Raw genomic sequence first — 24,044 nt, 5'->3', positions numbered from 1 at the left:
GCCATTATTTTTGTTGTTCATGGATGAGAAGACTGGGGTCCAGAGAGGTAAAATGCCTTGCCTGAGGTCTCCCAGCTGCCGCCCCAGCAGAACTGGGACTGGAGTCCAAGTCCACTGTGCTCTTCTGGCATCCTTGGTCTAGCTGCAACTGAGAGCTCAGATTCATGTGCCCCTAATAGAACATGGCATGTGGAACGGTTTTGGTTTTGTTATGGCTACACAAGCATGCTCGGTGTCACTGCCTTTGTGCTTGATGCCCTGTTTGAGTTAAAAGTTCAGTGAGGCTTCCTCTGTGTGTGCGTGCGTGTGTGTGTGCGTGCGTACATGTATGTGTGCGTGCATGCATGCGTCTGTGGTGGCCCTGCTACATAATTTAGTGTTCTCCTTTGCATTAGTGTATTAGCATGTTTCCACTTTTAACCTTTCACCCACTGATCCAGGCATTTAAAATGCTTTAAACTCAATAATGTTTCCATCAATAGCCTTAGAGGTATGGGAAATAATTGGAATGACATTTTTAATGGGCTCCTGTTTCTCAGCCCTCTGTGTTACACAAACCCAGCCAGCACTGGCAGAGGGGGGCTTGTTGGCCGTTTCGCCCCTGGTCTGAGGTTGGGAAGAGTTGGGAGTGAAGTTTCGGGGTGCCAGAGGACCTTTTAAAGCACAGAGAATGGTTTTTGTGCTGGAAAGGTAGAGTTGCTTTTTTAGGGCAGTCTTTCTTGTTTTCTTATTAATGGGCGAGGTGAATCCAGGAGCTGATCCCTGCTGCCTCCTGATGGCTTCGAGAAAGCTTAGGGCCAAATTTCTGGGGACCTTTAGCCAACAAGTTGGACTTTCTTGAATGAGGTTTTGTGGATCAGCCTCATTCCGGCTCCTTTGCCTTCAATATATATTTTTGGTTGTCCTCTCCTGCTTCTGTTTTAGGTCACCGTTCTATTTTATGTGCCGTATTGTGTGTCTCCGAAATTTGTTTTTGGAACACAGTTTTAAAAAAATCAAATTGAACGTTGTCTTTTCTGTTTGTAAAGTTGTGAGGTCCTGCTGGGGAGGGGACCTCTCTGTGCCCCAGGTTTAGCCTCTTCATCCATAAAACAGGGAAATGGACATTATCTTAATGAGACGTGTAACGTGGGAGTGAGCACAGCTGCCTGAAAGAAGGTTGCACGGTTTGGAATGGTTTCACCTGCTACGATGAGGGGCGTAGGGATGGAAAAATGCTGGAATCTCAAACTTTTTGCTTTAATCAGAGTCCCAGGTCCTATTCTCTTAGAATCATGTTCAGAGAGCATTTGTTAAGCATTCGTCTGCGGTTATTAAATATTATAGCTGCTTGCAGTATTCGCTTATCAAATAGGCATTTATGAGAGACCTACAACGTGCCCAGCACTGGGACGGACCCCAGGGAGAGAGAGGGGACATGCACAGGGGAATGAATGAGGGCAGAGGACAAGCTGAGGGTCAGGTGACAGTGCAGTACTGGCTCCCCTGCTTAATCATGTCTGCATTTATCAAGTGCTTGCCGAGCACGGGCCGTTTCTGGGCACTGTTGCAGGCAGTGGGTTGAAGTTAAGATGAGTGAGATCCCCACTTTCTTAGAACTTACATTCCAGTGAAGGGAGAGTTTAAAAACGAGGAAAGACAAACCCCATAAAGCTGTCTACTTACCAAGGGTGAATTTTATGGTGTGTAAATTACACCTCAATAAAGGTTAAAAAAGAAAAAACCCTCGGCCCTCGTTGGCCTTTGGGTTTGCCGCAGGGCAGCGACCCTCACTCTCCCGCGCCTCTTGGGTGTGCACTGGGGCTGCTCGCTGACATGTATATGTGACCTCAGAACCTGATCTCCGGGTTTTGCGGTATCTGTGGACGTGCACAGGGCGGTGAGATGTGTGGCTCACCCAACGAGATGTCCCCGGATGAAGGGGAACCCGGCGACACTCTGCCTTCCTGGTCCAGCTCCTTCCGTGAGCAAGTGGCTTTTTGCCGTCTGTTTAGTGCCACGTTCTTGCATCTTTGTGCCTTTTGTCAATGACTTGGCCGCTTATAAAATGGCCCTCACGCATGGTGCTGGGCCGCCGCCTCGGGGTCCTGAGCATGGGGAGGCCGGGAGGGGCCTGGCGGAGAACAGAAGCGTGTTAGAAGGGCTTCCTTCAGGTGCGAGCCCCAGGTTCAGTGTTCACACTTCAACAGCCTGCGTTCCATACAGCGTCTTTCAACAGGAACACACGTAAACCAAGGTTACATGTTGATTGGTTGATGGAAATGGACCAGAGGCCTTTAGGAACCTAACCCCTAGGAGCAGGGGTCCTTTGTCGCTGGGATCACGGTAACTTCCAGAACAGAACGACTGGGAGTAACAAGAATTGACTGGATATGCAGGGCCAGACCAAGGGCATCTGTCCAGCCCATATGCCAAACGGCTGTCCTCATTAAAAAAAAAAGGGGGATTATTCTTCCAGCAGTTACAGGCTGATGCTCTGTTGTGTTAACTCCTGTGTCAATAGCTGTTCCCCTTAATTCAGGGTACAACTTCTTGTGTAGGACAGCATTACTTCACATACCATTTTTGTGGGTGTTATATATCTGACTTGGGGCTAATTGAGACAACACAGCTGCGTTGTGGTCTTTGTTGCTGCGCACGGGCTTTTCTCTAGTTGTGGCGAGCGGGGGCTTCGTTGTGGTGCGCGGTGTGGTGCGGTGGCTTCTCTTGTTGCAGAGCACGGGCTCTAGGTGCGCGGGCTTCAGTAGCTGTGGCTCGAGGGCTCTAGAGTGCAGGCTCAGTAGTTGTGGCGCACAGGCTTAGTTGCTCTGCGGCATGTGAGATCTTCCCGGACTAGGGCTTGAACCCGTGTCCCCTGCATTGGCAGGCGGATTCTCAACCACCGCGCCACCAGGGAAGCCCACAGCTTTTTTTAAAATTGAAGTGTAGTTGATTTACAATGTTGTGTTTCAGGTGTACAGCAAAGTGATTCAGTTATACATATATATATCTCTCTATATATTCTTTTTCAGATTCTTTTCCATTATAGGTTATTACAAGATATTGAGTATATTCCCTGTGCTGTACAGTAGGTCCTTGTTGATCTGTTTTATATATAGTAGTGTGTATCTGCTAATCCCAAACTCCTAATTTATACCCCTCTCCCTGGCTTTCCCCTTTGGTAACCATAAGTTTGTTTTCTAGGTCTAGAAACACAGCTTTTTAATTTGTTTAAAACAGACTTTCTGCCTGTTGCATTTTGTGCTTTTAACCAATTAAAGAAGCCAGTGGCATTCTTAGTTTTATCTTGTCTATGTTTTCCACTAGTATATCCCTGTGATTTTTTTTTGTGCGCTTTGTTAACAGCCATCTTCTAAAATCTTTTTCAATAAAAAGAAAGGATGCAAAAAAAAAAAAAAAGTCCACACATCTGTATACACTTTCACAGTGAGCCCGTTTTATTTGGCCAAGCTTTTCAGTGTTAAACATTAGGGGTAGCCCTGTGGGAAACAGTAATGAAAAGCACTAGTATGTATAGGAAGTTTTTATTATATAACCACTTATCTCTATGTTGACATCAGTAAACGAAAGGTTGACCTACATGTTTTCTGTGTCACTATACTCTGAATACTTTCATGTACTCTGAATATTTTTGTGCCTTGGTCTTTATGTTCCTGTAACAACCATTAGATTAACAGAGCTAAGAAAGTGATTTAAATAGTATTTAATAAGTTGTAGCTCTTATACTAAATAAGTCAGGAGGAGAAAGACTAATACCATATAGTATTGCTTATATGTGGAATCTACAATATACAAGTGAACTTATTTACAAAACAGAAACAGACTCACAGACGTAGAAAACAAATTTATGGTTACCAAAGGGGATATATTAGGAGTTTGGGATTAGCTGATACAAACTACTTTGTATAAAATAGATAAACAACAAGGTCCTACTGTAGAGCACAGGTAACTATATTCAATATCCTGTAATAAACTATAATGGAAAAGAATTTGAAAAAGTATATATGTGTATGTATATGTTTATATATGTGTATATGTATATCGCTGAATCACTTTGCTATACACCAGAAACTAATACAACATTGTAAATCAACTATACTTCAATTAAAAAAAATTAGAAAAGAAAGTTGTAGCTCTTGTCAAGTGGCATAAACACAATCCAAGTTATAATGTCAGAGTAAACTGAAATAAATTCCGAGCATAGAAATGCATGGGAAAAGCTCTCAGAACTGACCCCATCCATGTGGAGAGAGGGAAACCAAGACCGTAGAGTGAATATTTGGTTTTTAACTTTACGTATTTCTGAATTGTTTCACTGTTTAAAAAGTATGTTTCTCTTGAAGTTAAAATAAAAATTGACCTAAAACATAAGTTGATTAAATGAAATGAATTCTCTGGAGGACAGAGACAGTGACTGGCCAGAGAGGCCTGCTTTGCGAGGCTGGTGAAGGTGGGGCTCCCATGAGGGGCTCCCAGGCTGGGCTACGTGTGGGCTGCTCTGGGGAGCTTGGCAGCTCCCTGATGCCCCTTAGGGGCAGGGTTGATTGGCTGGGGCAGCCCAGGCATCGAGATTCTAGAAGCTCCCCCCGGGGTTCGAATGTGCTCTACGCGTGGGATTCTGATGTCTCTTAGGAATGGACTCTGGCCAACTTCAGGAGGCCGTCTGGGGTTCATACAGGTGATGGGGTCTGTGCTCCAGGGCAAGGCTGTGGGAACCCCAGCAGAAAACTCTGGAAGGCACTCAGGGCTAACCAGCTCTTCCTCCATCCCTGCTCAAGATTCAGAGCCCAGGAGAGGGGGTCTGATGGGCTGGGGAGAGGGTCTGCTCCCTGTATCCTCCTGGGAGGGCCGTGGTCACCACAGGGACACCCTTACAACACACAGCTGGGGAGAGTTGTCTCCTCTGGAGGTCCTGGTATGTTGGGAAGGGGCAAAGGGGTACTGTTCAGCCAGAACCCCACAGAGGTCCACGTCAGCCCACCAGCTTAAAAGACGAGTGTGTTTCCTGAATGAAACTGAAGGAGAGATTGTGCCTTGAGCATGGTACAGCGTTTGGTGGAGGGGCTGGAAGGCATCATCCAACCATTTCTCTGCTGCTTCTGCCACAGTCCAGTGCGTTTCCTCCACACCCACAGTGCACCCTTCACATCTTTTTGTTTAGAGGAGAACCAGTAACGCTACTGATGAGATGTCCCCAGGGGCCTCCCAGAAAAGACCTGGGGTCTGGCCGCCCCTCACCTGGCCTCCGCACCTGCTCCAGAACCGTGTGGGGGCGCTTCTCAGCCCCAGCTGCACGTCAGAAACATCTGGGGAGCTTTAAACAATGCTAACGGCTGGGCCATCGCCACCCAGACCAGCTGGAGTAGCACAAGTATCCCGCCTTTAGAGACACGGGAAGTGAGGCTCCAGGTGTAAGATCACGGCTCCTGGTTGCGAGGTGGGCAAATGCAGAGGCAGCGTCTGAACCTAGGCAGTCGGTTCTTGAGTCCAAGCTTCGAATCCTGCACCTTGTACTCTCTGCCCTGCAGGCTGAACTGCAAGAGGACTGAGCTGGCCACTAATAACAAAGTGACGACCTCAGTTCTTCCACAGCACAACCGAGATTTGAAAGGCAGCTTTCGAAATAAACAGACCAACAGAGTGGAGTGTTACGTCCTGCCCCCTAATAGGGTGTATGTGAGATTAGCAGCTGGAATTGTCTGTTTCTGAGGCTCAGGCCTCAGAAACTTTGCGGGCTGCCGCCCACGGTGCAGTTCGCCAGCGTGCTGGGGAACCTCGGCGAGGTCCTAAGTTCTGGAAACCTCTGGAAGGCCGTGACCTTCATCTTCTGTTAGTTTCTGACTTCACCAATGCTGGGGACTTAGAACCAACTTGATAAACACTTGAATGAATGGATGGATGAATGAATGAATGGCAGACAGATTTGCACCCTTTGCTGGTGAGCTCTCAGCCGGCCGAGCACACCTTGTTGTATTCCATCTGCAGCGAGTACAAGTCTAGATGCCATCCAGGACTTGGGATTGTTTCTTTTGCTTTTAGTGCAGGTATTGGGAGGGATGTCATTCAAGAAAATGGGAAAAAAACAAATGGTGCTAACTTGTGCTCTAGGTGAAACCCTTCATTGGAGAGGCCTGTGGGTCTGAGATGTGAAAGGCGTGGCCCGAGGGCTGGGAACAGGCTTTGCTTGTTTCTTTTGATGTGGACAAGAAGCTAACGTGGAACTTTTTCCCTCTATTTCACAGGTCACCGCCAAGACTGCCTTCCTATTTATTTTACCTCAGTATAATGTTAGCGTGCCTACAGCAGGTAAGAAAAGCACTGGTCTCCATCTTTCCCGGGCCCTGGTAACCCCCAAGTTCTTGGAAAACGTCCTTTTCCTGTGTATGTGTATGATCATTTTAGATACTTAGACTCAGCATCCAACTCCCTGTTGCTGTGAAGATGCAGCTTCGGGCCACGTCTAGCCCTCAGCCCGAGGCTCTGCAAGCTTGAGGTTCTCGGGTCCACCTCCAGGAACTGGGCATCGCCGGTGCCCTCACGGTGAATAAAGGTGGAATGTTCTTCACTGAGTCCAGCCCTCCCCTCTTCATTCTGCAGTGGACAGGCGAGTTGTCTGGACTTGGAGGTCAGATTCCTTTCCTGGCCTGGCTCCACCAGCGGCTAGCTGAAGGTCGCTGGGGGCAAATCCCTCAACCCATGGTCTCTGCAGGACGTGGCCGGAGTCTTTCCTGTACTCTCCTGCCCCTGCAGTCCCTGTAGCCAGGCTCTGGGGGAAGTCACCCCTCTGGGACAGCCAACTCGGCCCTTCATCTAGAATCAGAGCGAGGGACGCTGGCAGGAGAGGGACAGAACTCCACGCGCGTGAAGGAAGAGACAGGAAATGCCATGGCCAGCGCCGTAGTCAGGAGACTAGGCAACACCAGCTCATCCCCAGGCACACGCCAGCCTGGCAGGCACACACACTGTCTTGTTTGATGCCGTGTGGTCCAAGGTCAAATTCAGCCTTCTCTACTCCTGTCTCTTGAAAATCCTAATAACTAGGACACCTCTAGACCCAGCTGTACTTACGATTCATGGATTTAAATTTTTCTTTTAAGTTTTTTTTGGTTTTAAAAAAAACTGGGGTAAAATACACATACCATTTACTATCTTAGTCATTTTTAAGTGTACAGTGACATTGAAGTACCTTCACTGTGTTGGGCTGCCGTCACCACCATCCATCTCTAGAACTGTTTCCATCTTGCAAAACTGAACTCTACCTCTTAAACAGTAACCCCCACTCCCCCCTCCCCCACCCGCTGGCAACGGCCATTCTACTTTGTCTCTATACATTTGACTCTTCTAGGGCCTCATATAAGTGGAATCATATAGTATTTGTCCTTTTGTGACTGGTTGCAGTTTATTTTTAAATAAACATTTTCCAAAGTATATTTATGACTCTCACAGGAAATTTCTAAAATACAGCTAAACATGAGAAGATAAAAATCACACATGACCCCATCACCCAAAAACTACAGTTAGCATTTTGGAATCTTGAGTCATAAGCAGTTTTTTTGCTGTTAGCAGATGATGAACCCTTTTACCATGTCCTTCAGTATTCTTCCATTCAATAAGACATTTTGAAAAGCTACAGAGTATTTATGAATAGGGATTACTACAGTTACTTATTCAATCCCATATTGTTGGATATTTCTAGCTTTTATAGTGCTACAGTAAACATTCTTGTGACTTCCTGCATTCATGATTATTTTTTAGGATAAATTTCTATTACTGGAATTTCTGGGTCGAGTAGTATGTACATTTTAAAGGTTTTATATATGTATTGCCAAAATACCCTCGGTCATCTTATGACCCATAAATCCCGTTTTTTGGTAAATATAAAATGCATAGGCTTTTTTAATGCCAAAATGCCAGTTTATTAATTGATAAAGAGATAGCCACCTATCAAAGGTTGTGCTCGTATTTTCATTACATTTCTGACCAAAGTCAATTTCCTTTTATTAATTTTAAAATAAAAAAATTTTTTTTGGCCACGCCATGTGGCACGTGGGATCCTAGTTTCCTGACCAGGGATCGAACTCGTGCCCCCTGCAGTGGAAGCGCGGAGTCGTAACCCACTGGACCGCCAGGGAAGTCCCTGGATTTAGAGGGGATGCGAGATCATAGCCCAGCACTGCTTTGTTAGCTACCAGGAGGAAGTGTTGTCCTGGGGACCATGGCAGTTGAAGTACATGTGAGCGGGACATGCCTTTATTGTAGGAAGGGCCTGTTTGTAAAGCCAGATCATGACCAGAGGGTTGATTTTTTTTTTTTTTAGTTTGAAAAAAGACTTTCCCAGAGAAATTGGGAGACAAGTGATATCCTAAACGCTTCCCTCTCATGTAGCGTGAAACAAAGGCTTCATGTGAAGCTCCAGGGCTGCGGCCAGAGCTTCTGAGCAGGAGTGTCCCCCCAAGTTCCTATCATGCCCTCAATTTGTTTGTTTTAACTAATTAATTAATTGATTAATGCAGACAAATATTTGTGTGCCTGCTGTGTGTCAGGCCTGGACTATAAAGTAATTATAAAACATGTCTGATCGGTGACTCACGAAACTTACTGTTTATTAGGGAGAGAATAGATAATACACAGCAAACACTAAATAATTATAGTTGTGATAAGGGTAGTGAAGGAAATATACAAGGTTGTGTGGTAAGGAAAAATCAAAGGGTGATGACCACATGTTTCTGGGAAACTGCCTTTTGAACCGAGCGTGTGTGCAGGTGGTGTAGGGGGGTTTAAGGAAGGGGTCTGGGCAGAAGAAAGAACGTTCCAGGCACAGGGATCAGCATGTGCAAAGGCCTCAAGTGAGGCACAGACACCTTGGCGCACGCTAGTCGCTGAAGGAAGGCCAGTGTGACAGGAGCCTGCAAGGTTCGGCATTTGTCTAGGGTGGGGCTATGCAAGTCTACCCCTAGAGTCCTCCTCCAGGCCAGAAGAAGGCCTGGGTAGAGGTGAAGGGACATAAAATCCATACTGAAAGAGAGGATCAACTATTGCTACGGAGCCTGACTTCTATTTAAATCTTGCCATTAGGGGCTGTTTGAAATAGGACAAGCAAATCATCCAGAGAGACGGTGCAATCAGAGTAGCCTGTTTAATTTTGTTTTGAGCGCCTTGATCACCAAACCCAGGGTGGTGATGTTTGGTTTATAAGTTGCAGAGGAGGGCAGATTTCTCACGGGAAAGAAGCGGTTCATAACCGAGGCCCGTGGAGGTTGCGAATTTAAAGCCCTCCCCCCACAAATCGCTTTAAGGCTGCAGGTGCCTGGGAATGGATCCTGTTTGTATAACCAGGGTCAATTCTGATTTCTAAGGCTTCTTTAAGTGGCCTGTAACTCGTTCAACTCAGTGTTTAAAATGTGAATTTTAGGAGAGCAGTAACGGTTTTCATACAACGTGATCTACTGTTTCTAAATCCCTCATCCTCCCTCAGCAGAGGTTTTCAAGTTCTATAGAGAATAGCCAGTGGGAATGCTGATGAGGTTTTTTACCTGTTTCCTTTCCTCCCTCTCCTTCTCTCCTGTCTTCTTCCCGGCTCCCAGCATGTGCTTATAGGCCAGTGGTGACAAACATACCACAAGGTGAGTGGCTTAAACAACAGAAATGTAACGTATTGTACAAGTCCAAGATCAAGGTGTCAGCAGGGCCATGCTCCCTGGCTTGTGGCAGCGGGACACCAATCTTTACCCTGTGTCCATGGTAGCCTCTGCGTCCCGTTTCCCCTTTCTAAAGGGACACCAGTCATATTGGATTAGGACCCATTCTACTCTACTATGGCCTCATCTTAACTCTTTACATCTGCAGTAACCCTAACTCCAAATAAGCTCACATTCTGAAGTGCTGGGGGTTAGGAATTCATGGGAGTTTTGTGGGGACATGGTTCAACTCATAGTACTAGCTGTAAATATATGATTCTCTCACATTATAATAGCTAGTTAAGAAGATTAAGCTCCGTTCAGAGAGATGAACTCAAAGAGGAGATGGGCACAGTTGTTGCAGTCAGAAGTTGTGCATCTCGGGGCAGTGCCGGCGTCCTTGGGGTTTTCTTTAAGGTCAACAGCGATGAAGCAGGAAATGTTTTTTTTTATTTATAAATTTTAATTAATTAATTTATTTATTTTTGGCTGCATTGGGTCTTCGTTGCTGTGCGTGGGCTTTCTCTAGCTGCGGCGAGCGGGGGCTACTCTTTGTTGCGCTGCGCGAGCTTCTCATTGTGGTGGCTTCTCTTGTTCTGGAGCACGGGCTCTAGGTGTGCGGGCTTCAGTAGTTGTGGCACATGGGCCCAGTAGTTGTGGCTCACGGGCTCTAGAGCACAGGCTCAGTAGTTGTGGTGCACGGGCTTAGTTGTTCCACGGCATGTGGGATCTTCTTGGACCAGGGCTCGAACCCGTGTCCCCTGCATTGGCAGGCGGATTCTTAACCACTGCACCACCAGAAAGGTCCCTAAGCAGGAAATGTTCTTGTCACCACATCCTGTCTCTCATTCCCACCTGTTAGGGTTGCCAGACTTAGCAAATAAAAAATCCAAGACCACCTGTTAAATTGGCATTTCAGATAAACAGCAGGTACTTTTTTTAGTGTAAGTATATCTCAAAGTATATGTGGGGCATAATTATACTAGAAAAGTATTCTCTGTTTGTCTGGAATTCAAGGTTCACTGACCGTCCTGTATTTTATCTGCAACCATACACCCAGCCCAGCTCCGGCAAGGAATAAAATGTCATGTGTCTGGTCTTGCCATTACACTCCAAGTCTTTCTGATTCAAATACCACAGAGTATCTGCTGTTATGGCCAGAAGTATATAGACTGTAAAAGGTCAGCAAAGAATAGAGGCTTGAGTCTTCCCACAGACAGACTCATGGCCTGCTGGCTCCCCTTCTGATGTAGAACAGGTGACCCCAGACAGGCTAAAATGTACCAGGTTCTTTTGAGTTGTGCCACCAGTTTGCTGAGTTGTCTTTGGCAAACTGTGTAGCGTCTGGGTCTCCATCTCCACCTGTCAAATCGAGGGTGGAGGTCGCTGTGTCAACCCCAGCGATTCCTTAAGACGGGAGTCCAGGAGGCACTTGCTACGCAGGTTGTCCACAGACCAGCATCACCTGGGAACTTGTTAGAAACACAGACTCCAGGCCCCACTTCAGACCTTCTGCACCAGAACCTTCATGGTAACGAGATCCCCAGGTATTTGAAGTGCTGCTGCCCTGGGTGAAAAGCTCTAAGTAGACTTGCGGATGACCCTGTGCTTCCAACCCCAAAGGTAAGAGAGGGAAACGCCGTAAATCCAGTAACTCATTTGCATCTTTCTGTTCTCGTCCAGTTTTGGTTTTGCTATAACTGTTGCATCTAGGAGCGGGGGTGGGGGTGCCACCACTGGGTGGATTTGGTTTCCAGCTGGGCCGCTGCTGCCCAGAAGTCATGGGCACCTAGAGCGAGACGGCTGGGCGCGAGGGGCGTCTTGGAGAGAAGGGTTGGTTTCACAGTAAGCAAAGGGGACAAGGACCCATCCCCTGGCTCTGTTGGTCCCGGTGGTTTTATCACCACCAGCTGCTGTGTAGCATTTAGCAGCTGGAGATGAAAAGCCCGGGACCCTCCCACACCATAGCGTGGCCCTTGTTCTCACAGCCCTTCCAAGATGAGACACACGGCCCCATCAAAACAACCTCAGACCGATGGTTTTTGTTTTTTTTTTTTTTTTTTTTTTTTTTTGCGGTACGCGGGCCTCTCACTGTTGTGGTCTCTCCCGTTGCGGAGCACAGGCTCAGCCGCTCCGCGGCATGTGGGATCTTCCCGGACCGGGGCACGAACCTGCATTGGCAGGTGGATTCTCAACCACTGCGCCACCAGGGAAGCCCAGACAGATGGTTTTAAAGCCTCATTCAGCGAAGGCCTTTGTCCAGGGCTCAGAGTGTGTTTTGTTCCCTTGCTAGCTGGTGGGAGCTAGTCTTGTCTTGTGCTTGTATCATGTACTCGGAAGATTGGCATCACATATCAAACCGAGCCCCTGTTTGTAAGATGAGCTTGTGGGGGACAAAAAGGGAAGAGACAGGCGGACGACAGGGGCTCCGGAGGAGGAAACCTGACTTGATTACAGACGAAAGCTGCCCAACCCGGACCTGTGGTCTGTCCAGCTACAGGAGACTTGAGACTCAAAGAGCCTGGCCTTGTCCTTTTATACCAAGGGAGAGAGTTGCTGGACATTCCCAAGGATACAGCAGTAAGGGCAGAGGAGGGGGCTGGGCCCCTCACACCCCGTGCAGCACCAGGACCCAGGGTAGCTGTGGGAAGGTTGGGTTGCCAAACGGGCTGGTGGGCATGGCCCAGGGGACCCAACGAGGAAGGCAGAGATCTGGGTCCATCCTGGGCCCTCGGGCCAAACAGTGGCCAGGATCCCCTTTGGCCCTAAGGTCCTGTCCATATGGATAAGAGAAAATAAACCAGAGTCTTCACTGCCGTCACTGTATTGGCTGGCATCTGAGGAAGAGGGGGGCTTATAGCCAGACCTGGACGTGATCTTTTATTTTATCAGTAAGCAGAGACTACTTATTAAACTTCCTTAGTCTGTTCAGGCTGCTATAACAAAATACCGCAGACTGGGTGGCTTACAAACAACAGAAATTTACTTCTCACAGTTCTGGAAGCTGGACGTCTGAGATCAGGGTGCAGCCTGGTCAGGTGAGGACCCTTTTCCAGGTCACAGACTTCTTACTGTGTCCTTACGTGGTGGGCGGGTAAGGGAGCTCTCTGGAGCCTCTTTTTTTTTTTTTTTTTTTTTTTGCTGTACGCGGCCCTCTCACTGTTGGGGCCTCTCCCGTTGCGGAGCACAGGCTCCGGACGCGCAGGCTCAGCGGCCACGGCTCACGGGCCCAGCCGCTCCGCGGCATGTGGGATCCTCCCGGACCGGGGCACGAACCCGTGTCCCCCGCGTCGGCAGGCGGACTCTCAACCACTGCGCCACCAGGGACGCCCTGGAGGCTCTTTTTTAAGGGCACTAAGTCCATGCATGAGGGCTCGCTCCATGCTTATGGTTTATAAACACCTCCCCAAAGGCCCCACCCACTAATACCATCATCTTTGGGGGTTAGGATTCCAACATGTGAACTTGGCAGGGGACACAAACATTCAGACCATAGCAGTTATTATTTAAGTATAACAGTCGTGCAGGAAAGTGGAGGCACTGTAAGAGGTCACCTCCAGGTAACAGCACCTCGGAAGTGTGTCCCCTTCCCGCCTAGACTTGATTTCTGTCCAGTCCCCTGTTACAGCCCGGAGAATTTATCCCACGTGGAGCTTCTAGAGGTTTCAGCAAGAACCACTGAGTTGAGTCACTGTGGCTAATTGTTAACCAGCTGAAGCTGACCAAGCCGGTAGCATCTCTGAACGGCTGCCTCCCCTCCCCTGCACTCCCATTTCTCCTGATCAAATCTTTTCTTCTCCTGTCTAGCCAGGATCATGTTTTTTCCTTACTCGGTTGTTCTTACTGAAATAGTGTTTTGTCCTTAATTTAACAATGAACTTGTTGATGTTATTTTTATCCAAGTTAAAAAAAGGCTGTGACTTTAGACATTTTTTGGTATGTGATCTCGAGGAGCTGTTTCCTCTTTATGGCTCTCAGTGAATTAACAGAAAGTTCACACTTTCCGCCTCGCAGGTGCTCTTCACGCGCTGCATGTTGTCTGCCCAGGCCGGTTGTAAGGAGAAGCCTCAGACTTAGAAACAGCCGTGGGGCTGAGTGTGGGCCTGGCACCAGGAGTTACTGAGATATTTCTTTCTTGAAGGCCACAGGCCGGGTTATATTAGCCTTATAAAAGGGAATGGTACATCAGGAAAACTGCGTAGAGGCTGGGCACTCTTATTTCCAAATTCTCTTTAGTGCATCTCTCATTTTGCTACATCTCTCATTTTTTTGCTACATTTTTACATCATAAAAATATCCTTGTCTTCCTACCTTCTATAAAACTGGAGAAAATAGATTACAAATCATGCAGTCTGGGGTTAAAATGGTAGCTCTGCAGATTCTTTAATTCTCCGGGCAGCCTGGGAGAGGGAGGGAGGGAGGGAGGGAGTGTGTGTGTGTGTCTGTCTGTCTGTCTCTGTGTGTGTGTCTGTGTGTATTAGTTTGCTAGGGCTGCCATGATAAAGTACCACAGACTAGGCGGTTTATACAATAGTAAAGCACACACAGTGTGATGAATTTTTACACCTGTGCGCACCAGGCGGGGAGACAGCGCTCCCGACCTTCTCAGGCCCCTGCAGTCAACACCCCCTCCCAAAGCAACCGCTCTTCTGTTCTCACGTTTCCTGCTTAGTTTTACCTGTTCTTGCCCTTCATTTCTCCCTGATTTTTAAAAATGGCTCCACTGTTTATATCAGTACGTGTGTCAGAATCCCCTGGGGAATTTAAGCACAGATCCCTGGGTCATGCCCAAGTTCCTGATTCACTGGTCCTGGGGTGGACATACATGCAGCAGTGTGCACCCCTGGGATCCACAGAGAGGCTGGCACTGTGGTCCACAGCCACAGCTTGTTACAACTGCGTGTTATAAGCCCCCGTGTTTATAACTCTGGGCTGTTTACCTGGTCCTCCCTAGATGAAAACTTCTTGGGTTGTTTCCATCAGTTTATTGTCAAAAACCATGCTGCTGTGTGCAACCTTGTGCATGTGTCATTTTGAACGTGGCAGGTACGGCTGTGTGATAAATTCCCAGAAGTGGAATTGCCACATCCAAGGGCTGATGTGTTTGTAATCACGATGGAAATTACCAAATTGCCCTTCCGAAGAGGTGGTCCATTTTGCATCCCACCAGCAGTGTGAGAGCCTCTTTCCCCCCAGCCTCAGCAAGAGTGTGTGTCAAGCTTTGGATTGCTGCCAATCTGATAGGGATGACGTGGTATCTCATTGTAGTTGTAGCTCATTTCTCTTCTTTTTCTATTTTTTTAAACAGCATGTTACAGAGAAGAGTGGCATTTTTTTTTTATAATTTTATTTATTTATGGCTGCGTTGGGTCTTCGTTGCTGCGCGCGGGCTTTCTTTAGTTGCGGAGAGCAGGGGCTACTCTTCGTCATGGTGCGCGGGCTTCTCACTGCGGTGGCTTCTCTTGTCGTGGAGCATGGGCTCTAGGCACACGTGCTTCTGTAGTTGTGGCACGTGGGCTCAGTAGTTGTGGTGCACAGCCTTAGTTGCTCCACAGCATGTGGGATCTTCCCCGACCAGGGCTCGAACCCACGCCCCCTGCATTGGCAGGAGGATTCTTAACCACTCTGCCACCGGGGAAGTCCAGCATATTTTTTTTAAGTATATATTTTATTTATTATTTATTATTTTTGGCTGCCTCGGGTCTTAGTTGCGGCACACGGGTTTCTCTCTAGTTGTGGTGTGTGGGTTTTCTCTCTCTAGTTGTGGTGCGCAGGCTCTATAGCGCGTGGGCTCTGTAGTTTGAGGTACGCAGGCTCTCTAGTTGAGGCGTGTGGGCTCTAGAGCACAGGCTCAGTAGTTGTGGTGCACTGGCTTAGTTGCTCCGCAGCATGTGGGATCTTCCTGGACCAGGGCTGGAATCTGTGTCCCCTGCACTGGCAGGTGGATTCTTTTTTTTTTAAAAAACATCTTTATTGGAGTATAATTGCTCTACATTAGTGTGTTAGTTTCTGCTTTATAACAGTGAATCAGCCATACATATACATATATCCCCATATCTCTTCCCTCTTGCGTCTCCCTCCCACCCTCCCTATCCCACCCCTCTAGGTGGTCACAAAGCACCGAGCTGATCTCCCTGTGCTATGTGGCTGCTTCCCACTAGCTATTGATTTTACATTTGGTAGTGTATATATGTCCATGCCACTCTCTCACTTCATCCCAGCTTACCCCCACTGGGGAAGTCTGGCATATTTTTAAAAAATATTTATTTATTTATTTATTATTTTTGGCTGCATTGGGTCTTAGTTGTGGCACGTGGGATCTTCATTGCAGCATGTGGTGTCTTTCATTGTGGCATGTGGAATCTTTCGTTGCAGCACGTGGGCTCTTCGTTGCGGCATGTAGGCTTCTCTCTAGTTGTGTTGTGTGGGTTTTCTCTCTCTAGTTGCAGCGCATGGGCTCCAGAGCTCATGGGTTCTGTAGTTGTGGCACGTGGGCTCCAGAGCATGTGGGCTCTGTAGGTTGAGGTATGCAGGCTCTCTAGTTGAGGCGTGCGGGCTCAGTAGTTGTGGCGTGCGAGCTTAGTTGCTCCGCTGCATGTGGGATCTTAGTTCCCGGACCAGATATCCAACCCCCGTCCCCTGCATTGGAAGGTGGATTCTTTACCACTGGACCACCAGGGAAGTCCCTTCATTTCTCTTCTGTGTGAGGTTGAGCATCCTTTTAAATGTATAAGGGCCATCTGTGTTTCTTTTCTCTGTGAACTGTCCGTTCATACCCTTTGCCCATTCTTCTGTTGCGTTTGTTACCTTTTCATGCTTAGGTTCTAGGTGCTCTTCATACTTTAGCGAGATTAGCCTTTGTTTATGATCCGAATTGTAAACATTTTCCCCTTGGTCATCACTTGCCTTTTGATTTTGCTTATGGTATTTTTTCATACCTAAGTTCTGGATTTATATATATTGTAAGAGATTCAAAATAATGGGAAAACAGAGTTGGCCAAAAGCACAAAAAGCAATAGAAAGTAACTTTTACAAATCCAGGTTTGCAGGGCTTAGGAAGAATGCCGGGAGAGAAAGGAGGCATCCACATTGTGCGGTGATGCTCTTTAAGCCACCAGGTTTTCGGACAAAGGCAGAAGCCTCGTTGGCAGGTGCCCAGACTTTAAGGGGATGTAAAGAGCAGATGAAGCGTCAGCCACAGGTGGCCACGGGCCAGCTGAGGTCCCGGGGAGGAGGTCAGAGACTGCACAGCTGTATCCGGACAAGATGGGACCTGTGAAGGCATGCGGGAGAAGCTGCTTACAGGTGACACCAGGGGAAACAAGAAAATGTCTATTAGTCATAGGAAACAAAACAGGAGGCCAGTAAGAGTGCTGCTCCTAAAGGGCCAGCTCCACCTGAGGTTGTCAGGACAGCCAGGCCCTTATTGATCACGTTGACTCTCTTTTTAAACTTTGATCAGAGATAAACAAAGCAAGTGTCACTTTTGAATGAAGACAGGATAACATCCACAGAGGGTGGGTCGTTATTGAAGGTGTTCCTTCCAGGGTGAGGTTATCCCTTCAGGGGAATATACTGACCTACTCCATGGTGTTGCATAGGAAAGAGGACTCACAGAATATGGGTGTTGGGAGGTGTCAGGGGTCGTCTGGGCTAGGGATTGCAAATTGGTGGCCTGTGGTCAGAGTTGGCTTGTGTATTTTCCTGAGCCAGTTTGGTGTTGGCCCATAAAGTGTTTTTACAATTTTGGAATTAGTCACCGGCATTTTAAAATCAGATGATTCACGTAGGGATTTCTCTCTTTGCTTTGGAAATATGGGGCCACGCCCCTCCCAGCGCCTTCCCCACTCCTTCCTTCACCCCTTGGGACATGCACTCTGCACTTTGCCACAGTCTCCACTCCTCTCTAATGTCTTCCCGACATTAAGACTGCCTGGCAGCCACCATGTATCCCAGTTTGAATTGTTTTTCTTTAAGTAAGGTTGAAATGGAAGTGGATCTTAAACTTGTTTCTCTCTCAAAGTGGAAATGTGGAAGACAGACCAAGAGGGCCCTAGAGCTAAGGAAAAACAGTGGGGAGCATATTGTGGCACTGAAGACCGTTCCCTGTTTAGTGCAGCGGCCTCTGTGCTGAAAGGATTTATCTTAAGACGCACGGACCACTTTGCTCATTGCATTCCCCACCTGGTCTCTGCGGGCGTTTTGCCGTGACTCAGGGCCAGAATCGCTTCTCTGGTCTAAGAGCTCAGAGATGTGCTGAAACATACTCTTCTAAAAAATCACAGTCGCTCACTGCCAGGCCATCGCCGTTCTTTCTGAGAGCTCACGCAGGATGGGGCACTGCTTAGAGGGTCAGAGCTCTAACCTGGGGAGTGAGAGGATTTTTATAAGAATTAGTGAGCAGCCAAAAATTTAAAAAGAAAAAAACCCCAAAATATCCATTTGTTTATAGCCTCTCGGAAAAACACAGAGTTCCAACCTCCACAGCTCTGTGGCGAGCAGAAGGGGCCAAACCACCCTGCTTTCCTGCCCTGTTGAAAAGCAGGCAGGCAGCAGACAAGGGGCAAGCAGTAGAGGTAATCTGCATGCAGCAGAGCACAGCTCGTGAGTGTCTGGATACCATGCTGCTTGTTCTGTTATAGGGAGAGAGAGATCAAAGCAGCAGCTTCTTACCAGCAGGGGGCGGGGCGGGGCGGCCGGACACTGGGAGATCTGAGAAATGGCCCCTGTCCCTTTACCCTGTGAACCCTGTTTCTTCATCCCCTCTGCCCACGCTGTGGGTGGTTACAGGGATCAAATGAGACAGCACGCTGAAGCATTCTGAAAGCACGGGGGCTACAGAGGGCAGACAGATGCCAGAGGGAACTTTAGGGTCTTTCTCCACGGCCAGTCTGCCAGCTGGTCCTTTTGGTTCCATCACCCACACCTCTCCCAACTTGTCTTCTCCACCACACTGCCGCCATCTGAGTGCAGGGCGCTCCCACCCCCCAGCCTGGGCTCCTGTGAGTGCCTCCTGACTGCCCTCCCGGCCCCATTCCGGCCCCCCAGCCCATCCACCTGGCAGGAAGAGTGCGTCTGTGACTCAGTCCTCCAGAACCTTCCCTTGCCTTTGGAAGCGTGACTTACCACGACCTGTCGGGGGAGCCCCCCGTGGCATGGCTTGCCCACCCCTGCTCTGCAGGTCACGCCAATCCTCTGTCCAGCTGGACCTTCCCCGGATGCCTCCGCCCGGACCACTCCACCCTCACCAGCTCTCTGGCCTGCGTTCAGTGACCCTTCCTCCCCAGGGCCCTGCCCCTCCTCATTTCCTGCCACGTCACAGCACTGATCACACCTGGCCTGGTGTTTTATTTAAGTTATAGTGAAATACATGTACCGTGAAATGGACCATCTTAATCATCTGAGTGTACGGTTCAGTAGTGTTAAGTACATTCACACTGTTGTGCAACCTCCAGAACTCTTCATTGCAAAACCGAGACTTTGTATTCGTTAAACAGCAACTCCCCATCCTCCCGGCCCCCAGTCCCTGCCAACCGCTGTTCTTTCTGTCTCTGTGAATTTTCCTCCTCTGGGAAGCTCCTGTGATGGAATCATACAGTATTCGTCTTTTAGTGACGGCTTATTTCCCTTAGCGTTATGTCCTTTAGGTTCATCTCTGTGTAGCATGTGACAGGATTTCCTTCCTTTTTAAGGCTGAATAATGTTCTGTTGTGCGTATAGACCACATTTTGTCTTTCCATTCATCTGTTGATAGACACTTGGGTAGTTTCTACCTTTGGCTGTTGTGAATAGTGCTATGAACATGGGTGTACAGATATTTCATCAAGATCCTGCTTCCAGTTCTTTTGAGTCTGTATCCAGAAGTAGGATTGCTGGACCATCTGGTAGTTCTATTTTTAGTTTTCTAAGGAATCATCTTGCTGTTTCTGATAGTGACTGTACCATTTTACATTTTCACAAACAATGCACAAAGGTTCCAATTTGTCCACACCCTCGTCAACACTTGTTATTTTCTGTTTTTTGTTTGTTTGGGTTTTTTTTGTTTTAAATTGTGGCTATTCTCATGGGTTTGAGATGGTATCTCATTGCGGTTTTGATCTACATTTCCCTAATGATAGTACCCCGCGCTATACAGTAGGACCTTGTTGTTTATTTTATCTATAGTAGGTTGTATTTGCTAATCCCAAACTCCTAATTTATCCCTCCTCTCCCTCTCCACTTTGGTAACCATAAGTTTGTTCTCTGTGTCTGTGAGTCTGTTTTTGTTTTGTACATAAGTTCGTTTGTATCATATTTTATTTTATTATTTTTTTTTTTTTTGCAGTACGTGGGCCTCTCAATGTTGTGGCCTCTCTCATTGCGGAGCACAGGCTCCGGACACTCAGGCTCGCTCACGGGCCCAGCCACTCCGCGGCATGTGGGATCTTCCCAGACCGGGGCACAAACCCGTGTCCCCTGCATCGGCAGGTGGACTCTCAACCACTGCGCCACCAGGGAAGCCCCTGTATCATATTTTAGATTCCACATATAAGTGATATCACATGATATTTGTCTTTCTCTGTCTGACTCACTTCACTTAGTATGATAATCTCTAGGTCCATCCATATTGCGGCAAATCTTTGCCCATTTTTCAATCTGGTTGTTTTTTGTTTTTGCTGTTGCTGTTGTTATTGGCCTCTGGTTTTTAGGTGTAGAGAATTTGGTGTGCACTGGCTAAGCTCTGAGAGGGCAGGGCCATGCCCTCGTACCCTGCTGTCCCCCAGCACGGGGCCCTGCACGTGGTTTATTAGTGGATGAATAAACATGCAAGGAGCTCTCATCAGCAAAGGAAAAAAGAATGTATTAGTCTATCCATCCATTCTTGTTTCAAGAAGGTTTTAAGGCTCTGGTCACATCTCTTTGGAACCATAGTATATGGGGTGACGAATGGAGGTGACTTGAAGAGGCTTTAAGATGGATAATCCAAAGTCTTGACACACGTCATTTAACTGCTTTGGGACCACGCTCGTTTGATTGAGGATAAATCCTATTTTGCCTCATAAGGCTGGTCTCGATGGTGAAACTTTGCATGTGTTTAGTTATTTTATAGTTTCAAAATATGCTGCCATCTAATTAGTCTCCTTTGATCATCCCTTATGAAGAAGGCAGGGCAAGGGTAATGCCAGCCCTATGATGGAAGGGCAGGAAGGAGAGGCTGACCCATACGCCCATCTCTTCCCTTCCTCGCATGTTTCCTCCTCGGTCCTCGGTGCTGATTCCCCTCCCTGATCTCAGTCCCTTCCCGGGTCAGTCACCTAGTCTTACCAGGTCTCTGCCTCTGATGGCCCTCCTCCCTCCCTGTTCCGTTTTCCCCTTTAATTCAGGTCCCTGTGGTTCCTTACCTGCATCACTGGTGTCTACCTCCAGGCACGATGCTGTTTACTGCTGCCAGAGTAAACTTTCTGAAGCCCAGATTTGTTCATTTTCCTATTGAGTTTGAATTCTTTGATGTTTCCACCTTGCCTTCAGGATAAAGTCCACACCCCTTGACGTGGTACCCTGGCTGCCTGCAGCACTGCATCCTCCTTGCCTGCATCCTTAGCAGATGCTGCGTCCTCTGCCCAGGATGCCCTCCTCCCCACACCTGACTGCCCCAGCTTGTTCTCAAGTTTCTATATCTTCCTGTTTACCCTGAGGGGCTGCCCCAGCTGGAGTCGGCCCTCCATTGCCTTGGCTCCCTGTGTGGCTGTCTGCCTGTCTGTAGGTCATTGTACATTTATTTGTCAGTCTCCCCACTGGTCTGTGCTCTCTGAAGCCAGGGCAGCGTCTTTTATCTCTGTGTTTCAATAATTAGCCCAGTGGCTCTCACAGAGTAGGGTCTTTGTGGAAGGTAGGAGGGAGAGGAAAAGGGAAAGCTTGTCTCATCTCAAAGTTCATGCGCTCCATGTCTTTACTGCCCCCTCCCACCCCACCCCCACCCCCCAACCACCAGTGCATTCTCCCAGTGCAGGGTGGCGGGGTCATGGGTTGACTCCCAGAGTGACCCAATCAGCTCTGCTTCGCTCTGCAGCCACCCTGAAACTCACCCACCCTGGCCTGCCTTCTGGTAAACGCATCCCAGCAAAGAGAGATGACTCGTGTGTGACTCAGCACGAAGGCAGCACAGCTGGAAAGGGGGCCAATGTGTCTGCTTGGGGGAGGGCGGGCCACAGAGCACCAGGGATCCAGGCCTGCCAACTGGAACGAAGGCACGAATCCTCCTCTGTCTGCGGAGAGAGAGGCTGTAGTAGCAGAGCTTTACAAAACTTAGATACCTGGGATTCCATCTAATTTATTACTACTAAATAATATTTTATTAAACTACTATTTAGTGCATGCCTACCATGGTTATAGGCACTGATAAGTATCTTGCATACAGATTATCTCGTTTAATCCTCACAATAGCCCAACAACAACAAAAGTAATAGCAAATACATGTATGGCGCTTACTGTGCACCAGATACTATTCTAAGTAAGCACTTTGCACTTCTGAAGTCACCTCATTCTCACAGTAACCCTGCAGTACAGGAACTGCTGTTATCCTCATTTTACAGATGAGGAATCTGAGGCACAGAAAGGTCAGAGGTGCTCCAGAGTCACACAGGAAATAAATGACATTTTCTTTATCCATTTGTCTGTTGATGGACACTTAGGTTGCTTCCATGTCTTGGCTCTTGTAAATAGTGCTGCTGTGAACATCGGGGTGCATGTATCTTTTTGAATTAAAGTTTTCATCTTTTTTTTTTTCTGGATAAAGAAGGAGTTTTATACACGCACACACAATGGAGTATCACTCAGCCATAAAAAAGAATGAAATAATGCCATTTGCAGCAACATGGATGGACCTAGAGATTATCATACTAAGTGAAGTAAGTCAGAGACAAATATGGTATCACTCATATGTGGAATCTAAAAAATAATACAATAAATCTGTTAACAAAACAGAAACAGATAGACATAGAAAACAAGCTTATAGTTAGTTACCAGAGGGGAAGGTGGTGGGAGGGATAAATTAGGAGTATGGGATTAATAGATGCACACGACTATATATAAAATAGACAAGCAACAATAGCATTTAATGGATAGCACAGGGGACTGTATTCAATATCTTGTAATAACCTATAATGGAACATAATCTATAAAATATATATAGCTGAACCATTTTGCTGTACACCTGTAACTGACACAATATTATAAATCAACTATACTTCAATTTTTTTGAAAAAGAGGGAGGTGTGGGTTCCCTGGTGGCCTAGTGGTTACAATTCCGGGCTTTCACTGCCGTAGCCTGGGTTCAATCTCTGGTCCAGGAACTGAGATCCCACAAGCTGCGTGGTTTGGCAAAAAAAAAAACCCATCAATATCAAAAAAATAAAAACAAAGAGGGAGGAAATAAATGGCAGAGCTTTGATACAAGCTCAGGTTTCTGAGTCCACACTCTTTTTTTTCAAAAATTATTTTTATTTTTGGCTGCGTTGGGTCTTCATTGCTGCGCGCTTTCTCTAGTTGTGGAGAGCAGGGGCTACTCTGTGTTGTGGTGCGTGGGCTTCTCATTGCGGTGGCTTCTCTTTGCTGCAGAGCACGGGCTCTAGGTGCGCAGGCTTCGGTAGTTGTGGCTCATGGGCTCTAGAGCACAGGCTCTGTAGCTGTGGCACACGGGCTTAGTCCACGGCATGTGGGATCTTCCTGGACCAGGGATCAAACCCATGTCCCCTGCATTGGCAGGCGGATTCTTAACCACTGTGCCACCAGGGAAGTCCTGAGTCCACACTCTTAACCCTGCATCATGCTTCCTCGATGAAGTATAACTGCAATCCCATTTTTACAGGGAAGGCGATTACGGCTCAGAGAGGTTGGTCACTTTTCTATAGTCACACAGCCAGGGAATGATGGAGGTTGGTGGTCTCCAGTTGCTGGCTGCAGCCACTGTGCCTTCTTGCCCAGATCAGGAGACATCGTCATGATATGCCGTGTGCTGGCTTCTCCTTTCCCCTCTGCACTGGTGCTCCCAAGGGCCAAGTCCAGAGGGTGGGTGGGGTTCTCGGGAAGAACATCCTCTAAGTCTGGGGTTACAGCCAAAGGGAAGCATTTGATAGCACATTCTGCTCCAGATCTCCTTTCAGTTTTGGGTCCCAGAGCACTTCCTCACCCAGGGATGCTGACGTGGCTCTCGTTGCCTCCACAGATGGCGAGACGGTGCACTACCACTACGGGCCGAAGGACCTGGTCACAGTCTTGTTCTACATTTTCATCACCATCATCCTGCACGCTGTGGTGCAGGAGTACATTTTAGACGTGAGTGACGTGTCTGGATTGCGAGATGGGAAGCTGGGGGGATTCGGCGGGTGG

At 47.7% G+C, this 24,044-nt stretch overlaps 1 protein-coding gene across 2 annotated transcripts in view; it reads left to right on the top strand.

Annotated features, from left to right (window-relative positions):
• The window catches only part of TRAM2 (translocation associated membrane protein 2), a gene marked incomplete at its 3' end in the record, with an annotated part of 75,281 nt that overhangs the window by 32,776 nt on the left and 18,461 nt on the right, over positions 1 to 24,044 (top strand). For both annotated transcript variants that reach the window (XM_082847842.1, XM_082847841.1), the window contains exons 2-3: positions 6,243 to 6,306; positions 23,881 to 23,990. In XM_082847842.1, coding sequence (XP_082703968.1) covers positions 6,243 to 6,306; positions 23,881 to 23,990 — 174 coding nt within the window. The remainder of the gene's footprint in view (positions 1 to 6,242; positions 6,307 to 23,880; positions 23,991 to 24,044) is intronic.

This window comes from Leucopleurus acutus, assembly GCF_964270905.1.
Source record: "Leucopleurus acutus genome assembly, chromosome: 10".
Taxonomy (NCBI): domain Eukaryota; kingdom Metazoa; phylum Chordata; class Mammalia; order Artiodactyla; family Delphinidae; genus Leucopleurus; species Leucopleurus acutus.
This window is presented reverse-complemented; position numbering and strand designations above follow the sequence as displayed.